At 39.1% G+C, this 17,048-nt stretch overlaps 1 protein-coding gene across 1 annotated transcript in view; it reads left to right on the plus strand.

Moving 5' to 3' along the window:
• The window catches only part of FBN2 (fibrillin 2), a 217,041-nt gene that overhangs the window by 94,174 nt on the left and 105,819 nt on the right, over positions 1–17,048 (plus strand). Inside the window, exons 12-17 of the mRNA XM_089491328.1 lie at positions 1,903–2,022; positions 6,218–6,343; positions 8,108–8,230; positions 10,362–10,484; positions 12,532–12,684; positions 16,137–16,190. Coding sequence (XP_089347454.1) covers positions 1,903–2,022; positions 6,218–6,343; positions 8,108–8,230; positions 10,362–10,484; positions 12,532–12,684; positions 16,137–16,190 — 699 coding nt within the window. The remainder of the gene's footprint in view (positions 1–1,902; positions 2,023–6,217; positions 6,344–8,107; positions 8,231–10,361; positions 10,485–12,531; positions 12,685–16,136; positions 16,191–17,048) is intronic.

Genomic DNA, 17,048 nt, shown 5'->3' on the forward strand with positions numbered 1-17,048 from the left:
TCAATAAATACACAAGATATATAAGACAATATATGTATGATCCACACTTGGAATCAATTGGAATAATATCAGCAGAGATTCAGTTGCTGGGCTTTATTCTGATGAAAAGGTTACGTCAAGCCTTCTAAACAGTTATATATTCAGTAGGCACTGGGTCAGATAATTTAGAACCAGATTGTTCTGTTGGACAAGAGGAAAAATGTTTTTGTTTTGATTTGTTTCTTAATTCAAGATCCATAGGATAGCTTCTGAATTCTTTTTTAATGCATCCCGTTCTCTTCTTTTCATATTGCTTCATGTTTATGGCTTTGCTGCAGTTTTCTCAACTCCATATTGATATGTAAGTGTCGCTAAATAAAATGGAATAGTTTTTCTTTTGTAATAAATGGTGAGTGTTTCTTTTAGTAAGATACTTCTGTAACCTACTGGAATTTATTTTTTACATAGGTATTATAAGTCTTTGCAATATAGTGTAGTTGTTTGAGTGCTGGACTAGGACTATGGAAGACCAGGATTTGAATTCCCACTCAGCCATGGAAAGACACACTCTGCCAACCTTAGAGGAAGGCAGTGACAAACGTCCTTTGAATAACTCTTGTCATGAAAACCATATGATGGAGTCAGCATAGAGTCAACAAGGCACATAACAACATCAATAATTATACTGACATTGTGGTGAAGAGATATCTTGACCCTTCTTCTAATTTAATTCCTCTTGGGGGAATTAGCAGTTCAGTATGCAATAGCAATAGGAAATATATTTCTCTACTGCTTTATCAGTGCACTTAAGCACTCCCTAAGTGGTTTACAATATGAAAGCTAATTGTCTCCAACAAGCTGGGTACTCATTTTAGCAACCTCAGAAGGATGCCAGACTGAGTTGACCTTGAGCTCCTGGATGGTATTGAACTCACAACCTTGTGGTTCGTGAGTGAGTGACTGCAGTACAAGCATTTAACCACTGCACCACCAGGACAGTCTCTCTGCATATACTGTTTAGGGAAAAAAATTCATGGTTAGATGTACAGTGTCTTACTGAGAGATTTATGTACCAAGAGATGTAATGAAATAGAAGACTCCATGTATCCGACAGACATCTGAACATCTCATAAATGAAAAGTTTATCCTTTTGGAACAAGGGGTGATTTGGAAATTAGTAATCTGGCATGAGAGGAATAGCTTCCTTCTGCAGTCCCTGATTCTGTTCTTCAATGCTGTCTAGCCAGTATGTCTGTTTCAGAAAACTAGTACAGTACTTAGATTAAATTAACAGAAGGTTGGTATTCTTTTCTTAAGTAAAACCATATGAAATTCATGGAGTTGCCATGATTCAACAGGCAACTTGAACACACATTGATGTATACCTATGAACAACTTGGAACTTGAGGTAGATCAGGGATGAGCACCTGTGGCTCTCCAGATATTTTTGAACTGCACCTCTCATGGCCCCTCACCATTGGCTATACTGGCTAGGGAGTGACAGGTGCTTTAGACTTTGATCTAGATCAAAGTTGGGCAAGGTGTGCTATGTGGACTGTGTTCGGCCCTTAGGGTTATTTTTTGTGGCATGTTCACTCTCTACTGCCTCCATGTTGAAAAAAGGACTCCGGACAAAGTTCTCTCCTATCATCAAGTTTTGGCCACATGATTCCTTTGCCTGATCTAGTACTATATAAAATTCCTTATACTTTTTTTTATCTTTCAAGACATTGGTCTCTTTATTTTTTGTTTTTTGAAAAAATGAAATGAATAGAATAGAATAGAATAGAATAGAATAGGTATTGATTGTATTCTGAGAATTGAGGGGCAAAGGACATTTTTAGATAGGTGTATTGAATTAGCTATGACTAAATTTTATTTATAAATTGCAAAATCTGATTGCCTTTTTTCTGATGTGAGCAGATGTTGATGAATGCATATCAAACCCATGTGCCAATGGAGACTGTGTGAACACACCTGGGTCTTATTATTGCAAGTGCCATACAGGTTTCCAAAGAACACCTACAAAACAAGCTTGTATTGGTAAGAAATATTTGCTGTACATACTCATGTATATGTCTAGAAATTTTAGTCAAAAAATTGTCCCCAAAAATCTGAGTCAACTTATCCATGGGTCAGGGTAACTACTGTACTTTAACTCTCATAAAAATAGGAAAACCATCCCCAAATGAAATGCAAGAGCGTAATGTGTCCTGGAAGCACTGACCCCCCTCCCACTCTTTCATCCATCTATCCAGTGTGACCACAAACAGTTATGCCTCCTGCAATTTTGTGAATTCTTTAGCATTGTTTTCCTTTGCTCCTTTCCTTTCCTTTATATTCTTTGTTACATTGTCCCTAAGTTTTACCCTCAACTTATTCACGGGTCATAACAAAATCTGTCATTTGGGCCTCAAAACCTGCCCTCGACCTATACATGAGGTCGACTTATAGTCGAGTATAGTCAGCATTAGTTGAGTATGGTGCGGGACAGACCACTCAAAAAGGACGGTCTCCCAACATCTAGCTTTGGTATGCGGGGAAGCCGCAACCTCCAGACTGCGGGACTTCCCCATGGACCAAAAAGAACCTGCAAAAAGTGGGTTCTTCTTGCGGTGCGATTGTGATGCCACAGTGCGTCAATGACTCCACAGTGCGCCAATGGCGCACTCGCAACATCATAATGGTGCCACGACGTGCAGGCACTAGGCGTCCATCATGTAATGATGGCGACGCCCATCTGTACAGGGCGACGCCATTTTGACGCCCTCGTCATGTGCGAGGGGTGTCTAGAAGTGCCGCCCCTCACACATGATGAGGGCGTCCTACTGCACCCGTCTGGACCGGGGCTATACTTCTGATACATCTGCATGCATAAAAAATGATTGAGTTGTGTTTCAGGAGACTCTAGACAAATCAAATTGCATCTCATTTTGAGAATGTATGCTAATACATCCACTCTTAGGGCCTCAGAACTAGCATTCCCGGGTCTCAGGTAGTTAATTTGTGCCTGGCCTATTTCTGGTGCCTCAGTAATAATCTAGAGGTGAGAGGAAAAATCGTGTGTGTGTGTGTGTGTGTGTGTAGATATGATATGTGTTCCTTAGAGTGTCTACTGTAAACTCTCCAAGAACATCTTTTTACTTGCCCTGTCCTCAACTCCTGGCCAAATGTTTTCTCATCCCATCCCTTCCGCCTTATTGTTTCCTTTCTCTCTCTCCCCCTTTTCTCTCTCCTCTCACCTTCTCCCTCCTTGGCCAGTCACCCTCCCTTTCTATCACTGTTTCTCTATCTCCCTGCTCCTCAGTTATTCTACCTACATTCATCTTCTTCCCTGTCCAAGTCTCTTTTGCTCTTTACCACCTGACTCTTAACTTCTTGCAGCTAAACAGGCACCCCATCTTCCCCTCTGTCTCTTCTAGTCTTTCTTCTTTGCCCCATCCAAAAAAATCTTGAAGACCTACTTGGAATATATTACTTCTCAGATTCAAAAGGCAGGCCATCCCATGGGACCCACCTTCTGCCAACACCTTGAAAGCTGTATCTCCCCCAGCAATGGACTCCTCCCCTTCAGTCCTCACTGCTGCCCCAAGCAAAAGTCCATACCTGTCCGGACATAGCCAGCAAATGCCCCGGATTCCCACCTGCCTATCCTTTTTTTTTTTTTTTTTTTTTGGAGTCCACAGTCAGGCTGCATCCCACTGTAGTTGTAGCAGCCCCTATGCAGAATGAGTGCCCTCCCAAAGTCCTCTGCTGGCAGCTCAGCATGCTGCAAGGACATACAAAGCACCAACATCAGATGGAACTGGGTTAGCAGAGTCTTGTCCTCATGGGTGAACAGAGGACCTTCATTTGGATAGCAGGATGCCAAATATTTGCGTAAAGTCCACACAGGGCACAAACTACAGCCATGAAGCCTTTAGAGCATGATGGTGGACCCTTTCCCAGATTGATCACACTTAGACCTGCAAATAACTAAGAACACAGTATTATCGAAGAAAGAGACATCCACCCTCTGGAGTGAATGCTAATCCCATCCGTCCTGGAGTAAAGGACAAGCCCACCCACCTGCAGTGCACTAAAGAAGGCAGTTACAAAGGTAGCTCTGAAAAGGCCGACCTCAGTTCTGGAATGACATACCTGCCCAAGCTGCAAGGACAGTTTAGAAAGGAGGTTGAAACAAATAGGTCTACTGAGGGACATCCTTCTCCAACCCTCACGTACCCTCCTGCTGATGTATGACACACAAGGATCCTGGAGCCCCACCCCACCCCAGCCTTGGAAAAGAAAGATACTGGCCAAATGGACCACCATGGTGTGAGTTGCGATACCAGACTCCCTCTAACAGATGAGGAATTGAAGGATGGCGTGAGACCAAACTGGCCTATGCGGCCAGAGGTCCGTTGCCTCAAAAATGTTAAGCTTTGCACTTCTCTCCTGTGTGCTCTGAGTGTGGGTGGGGCCACTGAAGACAGGACACTTTGCAACACAGATTTCCAACCTTCCAAAGCTCCTCTGGAAAGGGTGCGGGTGAGGGATCTGCTCTGGGTGCCAATTTTCAGAACCTGGCCTCCTGAGAGCACAAGAGAGAGGGTCTGTGATGTTATTATCGAGGTCAGGCAGAAAACAGTCTTTGAAAGTGATGTTGTTGTAGAGGCCCAGTAAAGCAAAGCAGCGAACCAGGAGCATGACCCAAGCAGACTTGGAAGATTGGCAGTTGAGGATTTTTACAACTGCCTGTCGCACCAGAAAAAAACTGCCTTGTTGTTCGCGGTAAAACCTATACCCACCAGTTAAAATATTAAAAATATTTATTAAGAAATAAATATAAATTATTTAATTAATGTTAATGTGTTTAATTTGTTTTAGTCTATTTAAACAAATTAAACACATTGACAGGTTTAAAAGGTTAAAACAGCTTTTAAAGGTTTAAACAGTTTAAAAAACATGTGCATAATCCTAAAATAAATCAATGAGGCCCATGGTTTTTACTTGGCACCTAAATGAAACCAGCACTGGTACCAATTAGGTCTCCAAGGGAAAAGCATGCTAAAAATGGAAAAATATTTTAAAATAGTCAAAGAACATGCTCCTTAAAGTGTAAAGAAATCCTGATGAGAAGGAACCTGGATTGATGAGAATCTCCATAGTTTGCGATTCATCCTGTGCAAAATTTCAAGTTATTATTTTGTGTAGGAAGCAATGCTGTTTTCTACATAAAACATTCTGGAACTTGTGCCTAAAAAGTAGGGAGTTCTGTTTTCTTTGTGAATTTGTGAATTTTCTCCCATCTTATTTAAAGAACATCCTTTCTTTAACACTAGTAATTTATGAGGATGATTTATTATCCTTTGACACTCATCCTTTTATGCTGGAAATGATCACAGTTGATGTGAAGTAAGTGTTATTCCTATAGAATCTATTGTATAAATCTGTAATGATCCAGATATAATACATATTATTGACAATACAAAAATATAGGTTTAATGAGGTACAGATTTTTTTGTTATTTCTGAGTAAGGTAGGTGGCTGCCATAGCATTCTGCTGTGGAAACGAAATGTACATTAATGGGTCCACTCTCCCAGCCTTCCTGGCCTTAAGCCAAGTGCAGGGACAGCAGCCATCTTAGCTTGCTACTACTGCGAGTTTCCTGTGGTCATCTTTAAGCACACTGGCAAGCAAAGTGCTGGAATAGATTCCTTTAAGTTATTTCCTTTGGAACAAGGAACTTGAATGTATCTGCAGCAAAGTTTCTCTTTGTGCATGGCAGCCTCTTTGTTCTGCTTTAAAGGATCAGTAAGCTGGTAAAAGAGAAGGGATGTAGAATAGAATTTTGCATTAATTTTGGCTCAAAGTAGCAAGGACCAATTCTCTTTTGTTCCCTCTATGGTTGAAAAAGGTTGTTTAATTCCACTATGTTTGCAAACAGACCACATTTCTTGTATTTCTAAATATGGTACACAATTGTATGAGTTGAGTTGGGATGAGTTCAGTCAATATTCAGATGAAGCTCTTTCATACCAGACAGCCATTTTGGACTATTAACAAGTTGTTAATAGCTAGAACATTATGGCATTAAAGGATATGGCTGAAAAAGGAGACAGAGATGGAATAAAAGGAAAGAGGTAGCTATTTATAACAAAAACAGGTGACTGAACTGTACTGTTTATCATTTTCTCATCTAATCATTTTCTCACTGAAACTAGTTGGTTATTGTAATTTTCATTATTTTTTCAGATGTTGATGAATGTATCCAGAATGGAGTCCTTTGTAAAAACGGTCGGTGTGTGAACACTGATGGAAGTTTCCAGTGCATTTGTAATGCTGGTTTTGAACTAACTACTGATGGGAAAAACTGTGTTGGTATGGAATATTTTTTTCTTTTATTTTTACCAAAGAGGAATGATGAAGTAACCATTTCAGATATTATTTTATCTCCTATTTTCAAATGTAGTGTTAATACAGCTGAGTGATGTTGCTAAATCCCTGGCAAGAATTCTCACACTATTTTGTCGTACTTTGACATAGAATAGGCATAAAGCATATTCATATAAGCATGTATCTAAATTTATTTGAGACTCTGCTGCACTATATCTATAAAGAGCTTGACAAATATTTCAGAAGCTGCCTCAGCATATTTGCATCAAATTAGCAATAAATGTCGCATTCCTATAATAACTGCCATTTAATAAGTATTTGCTCAATTATTTATTATTACATTTATGAGAACTAACACTATACTTTGGTGTAAAGTCAAAGGCTTTCATGGCCGGCATCCATAGTTTTTTGTGGGTTTTTCGGGCTATGTGGCCATGTTCCAGAAAAGTTTCTTCCTGATGTTTCGCCAGCATCTGTGGCTGGCATCTTCAGAGAATGCTTTGCCTGGAAAAAGTGGGTGTATATATACTGTGTGAGCCTGGGAATGCAGGAGTGATTTGCATGTGTATTGTTCTGTGCTGACGGCTGGCCTCAGGCTGGGAGGCTACTGCAAGCGAGGATTCATGTCTGTTAATTGGTGATTATTATCTGCTGGGAAAGCCCATGACTCTGAATGGTTTCACATTTGCATTTTGCACATTGAGTCCTTATTTTGCTATTCCCCAGGACTGGTAGCCAAATTTTGTTCACTTTAAGGGTTTCTTCTTTCCGGTTGAAATTATCCAGGTGTTTGTGGATTTCAATGGCTTCCCTGTGCATCCTGACATGGTAGTGGTTGGCATGGTCCAGAATTTCAGTGTTTTCAAACAGTATTTTATGCCCAGGATGGTTTGTGGCATGTTCTGCTACTGCTGATTTTTCTGGCTGGCCCAGTCTGCAGTGTCTCGTGTTCCTTGATTCTTGTTTGCACACTGCGTTTTGTGGTCCCTATGTAGACTTGTCCGCAGCTGTATGGTATGCGGTAAACTCCTGCAGGTCTCTCTGGTCCTTGGCTGAGCGAAGCATTTGCTGGATTTTCTTCATTGGTTTGTAAACCATTTGAAGGTTGTGCTTCCTCGCCACTTTTCCTATTCTGTCTGTGACTCCTTTGATGTATGGTAAAAATACCTTCCCCTTGGGTGGCTGCTTGTCCTCACTCCTCTGGGTTTTCCTGGGCCTGGCAGCCCTTCTGATGTCTGAGCTGGAATAACCATTGGCCTGTAGAGCCCGGAAGATGAACTGAAGCATCTGGAACATGGCCACATAGCCCGAAAAACCCACAAAAAACTATACTTTGGTGTTTGGGGTTATTTTGTTTTGGTGTGAGTGAAACTATGGCTACTGACATTACTAGTCAAAGATGATAAAAAATTGCTGAAGTAGTTAAACTGTTTTTGAGATGATATTTCTTTAGTGCTGAATTTGTCAGGATATTTTAAAAATATGAATAATAAAACTAGAAAGTCACTTCCTGTTCACTTCCTTTAAAAAAAAAAGAGGCCCAGAAGAGGAAGGCAGAAAATTGGTAAAAATTCTCTCTCACATGTCCAAGAAGGAATTTTGGGACTCTGAGGGTCACATGCCAGCTGCACTTTGGCCACCTCTCTCCAGAAAAAGCCCCCACTCTTCAGGCTGAAGTGGCTTTTCTGTAATAGAAAACTCAAAACGCAGTCCATAATTTTTTCATGAATTTTATTATGTATGTTCTAGATCATGATGAATGTACAACCACCAACATGTGTTTAAATGGAATGTGTATAAATGAGGATGGCAGTTTCAAATGCATCTGCAAACCTGGATTTGTCTTGGCTCCTAATGGACGATACTGTACGGGTATGTATAATCAATGTTAGTGTAGTAAATTATTTAAATAAGGGGAAATCTTTGGTATTCTGTCTTTGAGAGATGTAACTCAACATTACATAATGCAAATTATTTTTATTATTTAAACATTTATATGCTGCTTTCCTGACGCACAAATAGCCCCAAAAGCAGTTTAGAATCACAATTAATAAAACTTCATAATTAAAACAAATACATCAAAACTACATAATTAAACCAATACATCAATCAACAATAAAAAATTATAAAACACTCATAGTGAGATATACCTCTTTAGTGACAGTTATTGCAGTTTAAGAGTGTGGAAGTTTTTGAAAAATTCTGGAAAAAGTCTAGTTGAGCAAAAGCACATCTCTCCCTCTCAGGGTTAAAATATATGGGCAAAATAAAGCAGTTTCCAGCCACTTTGAAGGTGGGGGGTTTAGACGATGCATGTTTGAAAGTAGCTGGAAATCAGAAGCCTTGCTCTGGTGCTAAAAACCAGAGCAAAAAGAAGCCAGGATAGTCCAACTAAAGACAAAAGAAGTACATCTTCGCGCCTGCATAAAATGTCCTGATGCGAGTGCAGGGCTGTGGCAAAGCAAAGAAATGAAAGTGCAACAACTCAACTAGATGTAATGACAACATACACAAATCAGACATTCCAATGGGGGGCATGGAGTGAAGGGAGTTGCAGGGGACATGTATGGGGAAGCCTTCATGATTGTACTTTGCCAGTGTAGTGGGATGGCATCTGAGCAACACATAGAAAGTAACTGGAGATCGCAGGTGGCGTGTTTGTGCAATAGTGTGCATGTATGGGAGAGCAACAACAACAACAACAACAAAATTACCCCAAATCACAACTTTCATGTAAATCTGCACACTATTTCCATAAACACATAGGTTTTCTTGTGCAAAAACAATGAGTTTTGTAAAGAAACAGCAATTTTACACAAAATCTTTGTGTCTTTCTGAAAACAGTGATTTTTTTCATGAAAAATGTTGATTTCGCACACACAAAAAAAATTCACATGAAATACACTGGTTGATATTCAGTATTGCAGTTATGGATTTATAACCTAGAGTTGCAGATCCATAACTGACATTTATTTAGTAAAACTAGGTAATTTTACAGTTAATCTTAATCTGCAGTTCATTTTAAGAGCCAGTCACTGGATTGGGTAAAGGAAGTCCATGCAGCTGGCATTCAGGGTGCATGGAGGACAAGATTTCCAACCCCCCTCCCATCAACAAGCAACACTGTGACCATCAGATGTAGGACCCTTGTTGCAATTCCTTGTCACAGCCTTGCTCACTGATGGGAAGAGGGTTGGAAATGTTGTCTTTCATGCACCCTGATTCAAGCTGAATGGGTTTTCTTTGCCCAGTCCAGCAGTTGACTCTTTTGGTGGACTGGGGAGGTGTCATATCAGGAGATGTTATTTAGTTATGTCTCCTTTAACTGAATAAATGATCTAGCATTACAGCAATTTTTTCCAGAAACATGGTTATCTTTGTTTAGATGTCCCAAACAGGTCCTTTTTGTGCAGAAACCTCTTTTTTTGGGTGGGAGTGCCTTTCTGGAGAGTGATGTATTTTTCACAAAGAAACTGAGGTTTCACTTATGTGGCTGCTGAGATGGAAATCTGAGTTGGACGAACATTGTCATGGAGTAGGACTTCTCATTTTTCATTTCATGTTCGCTTACTCGCCAAGCTGAACTTTAGGCTCAGTGAACAGTATTCAAAGCACCTAAATACTACCTCTGTAATTCCTATCACAGCATTCTTTAATTGGCTAGTATTATCTCTGCAAGGCAAGCTGTGGCTGAATCAGCCACAAAGTAGTTCCATGATGATATAACAAGTGTTGGTGTGTGTGAGAGAGAGTGAGTGTGTGTGTGTATCTCAGCCGGATATTTTATTCCCACTCTAATTTTTTAGGCACTACACTACATCATTGCAAGAGAAAAAGTATTGCATTGGGTGGTGGTGGTGGTGGTGGTGGTTTAATTTACGCCTCGATCTGCGGAAATTGTATTACTGTGCTATGCTAACATCTCAAGAGAATAAGTTTTATAATATAATAGAAAATATATCAAAATATAGTACAGAGTAAAATTGACATTATATCTTGATAGATATTGATGAATGCCAGACTCCAGGAATTTGCATGAATGGCCACTGTATTAATACAGAGGGATCATTTCGTTGTGAATGTCCACCAGGCTTAGCGGTAGGAGTTGATGGCCGTGTTTGTGTAGGTAAGAGATGTTCATCTTTTCATTTTAAGTTTTTAAACTTCTAACTATTCAGCGAACATGTGTTTTGTAAGGTATAGAAAATAAATAAATCAATATGTAATAAAATTTAACAATATATTTTATTTATATGAAATTGTAATGTACAGTTGGCCCTTTATATCCATGGATTCAACCATCCATTGCTTGAAAATATTATCAAAAAAGAAAAAAAATGTAAAAGTTAATCTTGATTTTGCCATTTTATATAAGGGACACCCTTTTACTATGCCATTTTATATATAATGGGACTTGAGCATCCACAGATTTTGGTATCTATGAGGGGTGGGAGTTGGAACAAATCCTCAGCAGGATATCAAGGGCTCACTGTAGTTGTAATAAAGAATATTTTGATAAACTCATTTTGGCATGAATTTTTGTATCCCACTTTGCTCATGTTTTTTTCTACATGCGGTTATAGGGTTGCATATAATCTTTGATTCTGTGAGATGACTTTTATGTTTGGACAGAATTTGCTGTCCTTGTCTCACCTCTTTGACACCCCCCCCCCCAGATCAGCTTCTATGAATCCCAACTCTCTAAAGTAGATTTGAGGGCAGACTGAAGGGTGGAGCGGGAATCATGCTATTTAGGGACAGATAACATTGGATGCAACCCATGTTGACAATGTGAATTGATCATTGTAATTGGTTTTGTTACATCATCATGCAAATGCTGTACACAGTACTTTCATAGTTCCTCTGCTAGAATTCCTCTTTATTCACAGGATAACAGTGACTTTGCACAATGTCATGTGATAATCGCATTATCGCACAATATTGATAGGAGTATACTGCTATGCTCCCAACTTTTTTGCAGATGTGATAATCTCCTAACACAGAACAACTTAATGGAATTTACCTAGGTTTTGATGCATTTGCAACTGATTCAACCGGTCTACTGAGACTAATGGTTCTAGGCTCCTACATGTAATAAAAATATGCTAAAATGCATAATGTCATAAGATAGAAAAAATAAAAATAAGAATGTGTTACTTAGGTTTTGTGGTTCTGATATTTACTAATGTTGAACTTTAATCTATATAGTATCAGAACCTCAAGTTGGCATACTAAATAGTACAGTTTGAACTAGCTCCTATGTTGTGTGTGATACTTTTTGCATAATATGCTTATAGACTTGATGGGACAAAGGGGCATCTACTTAACTAAAAATTCAAGTTTCACAATGGCAAAAGAAACCTATTAAATTTGGCAGTGCCAATGATAACACTTGTAGTGCAGAATGTTTATTCCTCATCTGAATATTCAGTGCTAGGACTTAAATGTTCAGCCTTTCAATTAGTTTTTAGGCAATTTCTTCATGAGAGGCTGAATCAGAAATCATTTAGGAGATTTAATTTTCCAGTAGGATGATATAATTGCTCCAGACATAGAGTAACAGAAATATATCTGAAGTAGTGCATAATGAAAATCTTACTCATTCTTGTCCCTCTGAGCAAAATTTCAAAGAGTAAGTCTATTGTTAACAAATCTACTGTAAATTCTTTGGCATCAAAAGCTTTCTTGTTGGCTAAGCTGCATGATCCCTGCATGGTCTAAGTGATGTTATTCGGAAACCATAGGCAGCTGAAAAGTATTTATATTTTGAGAATTGGCACGTTATATTAAATGGGCTTAGTAGTACTAATAAGTGAGTCAAATATTTAATACAATACAGCAAAAGAAATTTATATTAAAGAGCTTATATTATGCATTCATTTATTCATTGATATGTATTTGAAGTACTTCATTTAATATGCAGGAAATACACTGATAAAATTTAGCATGGCATTCCAAAAACCAGCTTATAACATGTAACAATAATATTCAATTTCATTCAAATAAACCTAGCCTGGATGTCAACATTTGTTTAGTATTGAGACTTAGTGATCTTGTATTCAAAATACATCCATATATTACAGATATAATGGTCTGAGACAACCTCTTCATGTGAAATTATTTATTTATACAGTTTTCCAATGTAAGACTACTCATCTGTTGTTCTGCCTTAGACACCCATATGCGAAGCACATGCTATGGTGGGATCAAGAAAGGAATATGTGTCCGTCCTTTTCCTGGAGCAGTGACAAAATCTGAATGTTGCTGTGCCAATCTAGACTATGGCTTTGGAGAACCTTGCCATCCATGTCCTGCCAAGAATTCAGGTAAAATTGTGTTCTTTTTATTTCACATCTAGCATAGGCTAGGTAAATACAGGGATTCAAACATTTCTTTCTTTCTTTTTAAAATAGATTTAGGGGCTGAACAGACCGATGTTTAACGCCAGCCTCGGGGCAAACTGGGTGCATAGCATCTGTATGCCCCAATGCTGCCCTGATGCCAGCGTCCTGCTGTGTGCCCGGCCGCATGATGGGGGATGTCACAGCACTTCTTTGCCATAGCATTTAAATACACTGCACCAAAGGAGCACTGAAAAGCCACCGCAACGGTGGCAAGGGCACCTTTTTGCCGGTGCTAAAAGGAACAGTATTTTGCCATTCTTTTTAATGCCTTCAAACTGCCAGATCGGGTCCATGGCATGTATTTGCTATGACCCTGAACAGGTCAGGAAAGGGGTGGCAGGACACTACTACAAAGGGGCGGTCTGTTTAGCCCCTTAGTTATGAAAAATGTAGGAGTCAGGTTTACATTGTTAGTAAAATTATGAGAATGTGTCCCTTCCTCAATCCCTTCTCCCTATTTTTCAATCAATTACATATCTCAAAGATTTATTTCCCAGCTGGATTCCAGTCAGTGTCATATCATGATGCTGCTTCGGATCACTTTCAGATCAAAGCATGTATCCTTGTTCCTCAATGTGTTTTTTATTGCATGTTTTCCTATAGGAGCATTATGTGGCTTTAAGCCAGTTATAACATATCACCTTGTCTCCTGGCTACTCTTCCTTTTTTAGAGTTTTATGCACTGCTTATAAGCAGGGAATATGTTTTAGATGAAAATTCCGAACTTGAATTGTAAAGTTAAACTTTGGTGTGACAGGAAAGATACGATACCATACATGTTTAAGGGCAGCACAAGACAATATTATGTAAAAGGGGCTACAGATGAGATAAAATGGTATAGTAGATGAGATAGAATGGTGTGGTATACTACTTACAAGTTACCAAATCAAACATTATATGTTGCCCATGATCTTGCACTGGGAGATACAGCTATGAGATGTAGCTACTATAGTTTCCTGTCCAACTGCTCCTTCAAATACCTACCTCTTCTAAGCTTCAGCCCTCTGATCCCAGCTATTTCCTGATCAGTGGAGAGTGTAGGAGAACAGCAGGCAAGCATCTTGAAGACTAATGTGGTCTCCAAGACTCCCACAATTGCCCACTCCAATCTACTTCCTCTTCAGCATGTCAGTGGCAAGCAACCAGAACCAAGAAAACAAGTCTATCTTGTTCCTCCCATCTAGCCTACTCCCAGAACATGCTAAGCCCTGAGCCATAAAGGATTAAAACAGAAGTCCATCCCTAAACATAGATCCCTTCTCAGCCCTCAAGTCCCAGGACCAAAAGGGCAAGTCCCCTTTCACCACAATCTGTCTTCGTTTACTTACCAACAACTGCCCTATGGACTCACTTTCCTTCACTAGGCTGCCACAAGGCCTGCCTATTACAGCCAGTTAAATGCCAGTTGAACCAATTAGATTCACAAAGAACCCAACCACTCACCAATCAGTTTAATAAATCCAGTTAATTAAACCAATTTAGTCAATATACCACTGAATGCAAATTGTGCCATAGGTACCATGTAGAGCCAGTGCAAGGTAGGCAAAATACTTTCCCCTCTATGTAGGACAAATAAAAAGCAAAATTTCTGTCTGGACCTCAAAGGAAACCATCTGAACCCTATATTAACCTCCTTAGAGGTGGATATTCATTCATTTCATTTCATTTCTGTGCCATCTTTCTCCCTGGAAGGGACCCAAGGCAGCTTACAAGATAAAAAGATTTTAAAACATTACAATATTTTTTTTAAAACAGTTCAGATCATCTATATAAAACAATATGTTAACATAAAAACATACAAAAGTTAAAACGTAATACACAACCCAAATAAGCCACCCTGTCATTTTTTTAAAAAAAAGCTTGCCTAAATAAAGCCAGCAGGGAGGGGGCCAGCCTAGCCTCCCATGGAAGGGCATTTTAGAGGGTGGGAGCAACCACTGAGAAGGCTCTTTGTCGTTTCCTCACCAGCCGAGTCTGCAGTGGTGGCAGGACTGAGAGAAATCCTTAGCATACATGACATCCTCCATATTATATTTGGGATCTCCATAGTTTCAAATCTGGGGCCATTCATGGTCTTAAGAGGTCACAGTGATCTTTGGGACACCAAGTGACTTTCCCATGCGAAGGAGACCTGAAAACGTGAAGGACCCAGGCAATGCCAAGACAAAAGCTCCCCCAGGCTCTCCCCATATCCTCTTTCATCAAGAGACAAAGGAGCTCTCATTGCACCAAACTAGTAAACCAACAGTTCATACTGACCCCATGCCATGTTGCCAGCCAACTTCCCTATCCAATTGTCCTAAATCGAGTCTTTTTGTTACTCCAGAGTTAAAGCCATCAGTCATTCCAGAATCCCATTGTCAATTCCATGAGAAGACCATTAGGTCTTTGTTATAGTGTAAAATAGCACTCGTACCTCTTGAGGCGAGGGTTGCAGATATATATCAATCCAAAACTTAGCCTCCTTGCACACAACTGGCACCCAGCTCTCACACAGAGTTAGGCCCCAGTCTGTGCTCCATGCATGCGTAGCACTTGCTGTGTCACCCTCAGACCACATGTGAATCGTATCCTACTTTCCATGGTCTCCTCTCCAAAATAAGTAAATATCATCCCATCCAGACTCTTAATCACCACTATTCAATTTTCATGCCTTTATTTTGGTTAATTCTGAATGGTGTGTCTCTTTGAATTACTCCACTGTTGCATATTTCAAAATAAATATTTTATCATTCACCCAAACTTCCTGACCTGAGTCCTCTTCATTCATACTCATATACACAGAAATGATTCTCAAGTTACTCACCCTTTCACAAGCTTCTTTGAGCTAAGCAAATTCTCCCAACATTGAGAACAGAAGCTGACACAGTTAGTGGCAACCTCCCAGTTCCTCCTCCACCTTATTTTGGGTAACATCCGCTTACTGTGCCTTCACCCCATCTGCATCATGATGTGTAGAAAAGGACACTTCCTGTTTTTTCTCCGTGCTTCTGGGAGGCAGATGGCAGTTCACCATCCATAACCATTGCTGTGTGTGACAAATGGTCAGGGGCTAGATAACATGAACACAACAGTCATCAAGGCTTTAGTCTGAAAATATTTTTGTTTTGTAAAGTCGAAGGCTTTCATGGCCAGCATCCATAGTTTTTTGTGGGGTTTTCGGACTATGTGGCCATGTTCTCAAAGAAACTAAAAGAAACTCTTCTAGAACACGGCCACATAGCCCAAAAACTCCACAAAAAACAATTAGATGGTCATTAAATAAGCAGAGCTTTCAAAATAACTATATGAACTTTAATATGGTATTTAAATATTTATGTTAACAACTTCTCTATTTCTTTTATTTTTCAACACTTTTATTTTTACATGTGTAGCTGAGTTCCATGGTCTGTGCAGCAGTGGAGTAGGAATTACTGTTGATGGAAGAGGTAATATTTCATAACTTTTTATGGTTATAGCTATAAAAGAAGAAAGTAAATGGAAATAAGTTAACCACTCTTGGGCCATGTACTGGGATTTTGTTACTACAGTCTTTTTCCCCTTTCAACCTACCCTGTGTTGTAGTTTTTATAGAGTCCATTTGTCTTGGTCCAGGCCTCAGAGGGAGAGAAGAACTGCTGGACCTGATCCCTTTCCCCATCACCATTCCCTTCTTCTTTTGTGTCCTGTCTTTTTAGATTGTAAGCCTGGGGGCAGGGAACCATCATATTAAAAAGATTGTATGTACAGCGCTGTGTAAATTTATAGCGCTATATAAATAAAGCTTAATAATAATAATAATAATAATAATAATAATAATAATAATAAATATGATACCATAATTTTAAAAGTGAATCAGATTTAGAGGAGCAGAAATGATACATTCCCACTGAAATGAAAGTTCGAACTCTCTCACTGTAATAGATGCTTAGAATGCATTCTCTGGGTGTATATAATCTTTTGATAAACAACAATGGAAGAATGAAAGGAGAAAAGATCTTACATGGTATCTGATGGTTCAAAAACATGTATTTCTTTAAAAGTTTTTTATTTCTTAAGGGCTTTTTAAGAAATAAAAAGTTTTGGACCATCATATAGCACGTTGGACCTTGTCCCCTTACATTCTTCTATGAAAAACAACAATGTACAATTCAGTGACAGTTTTATGCCATTTGTATGTATTGTTTTATGTATGGATTTGTGATGGAATTATTGTTATCATAAATTGTTTTAAATATATTCACACACACACACATTCATCTATGTGAGAAACTTTGGCAACAACAGATTACTAATTAAAATGTCCC

This window comes from Sceloporus occidentalis, unplaced genomic scaffold (assembly GCF_023333645.1).
Source record: "Sceloporus occidentalis isolate IW3139 unplaced genomic scaffold, rSceOcc1.0.p SCAF_1, whole genome shotgun sequence".
Lineage (NCBI taxonomy): Eukaryota > Metazoa > Chordata > Lepidosauria > Squamata > Phrynosomatidae > Sceloporus > Sceloporus occidentalis.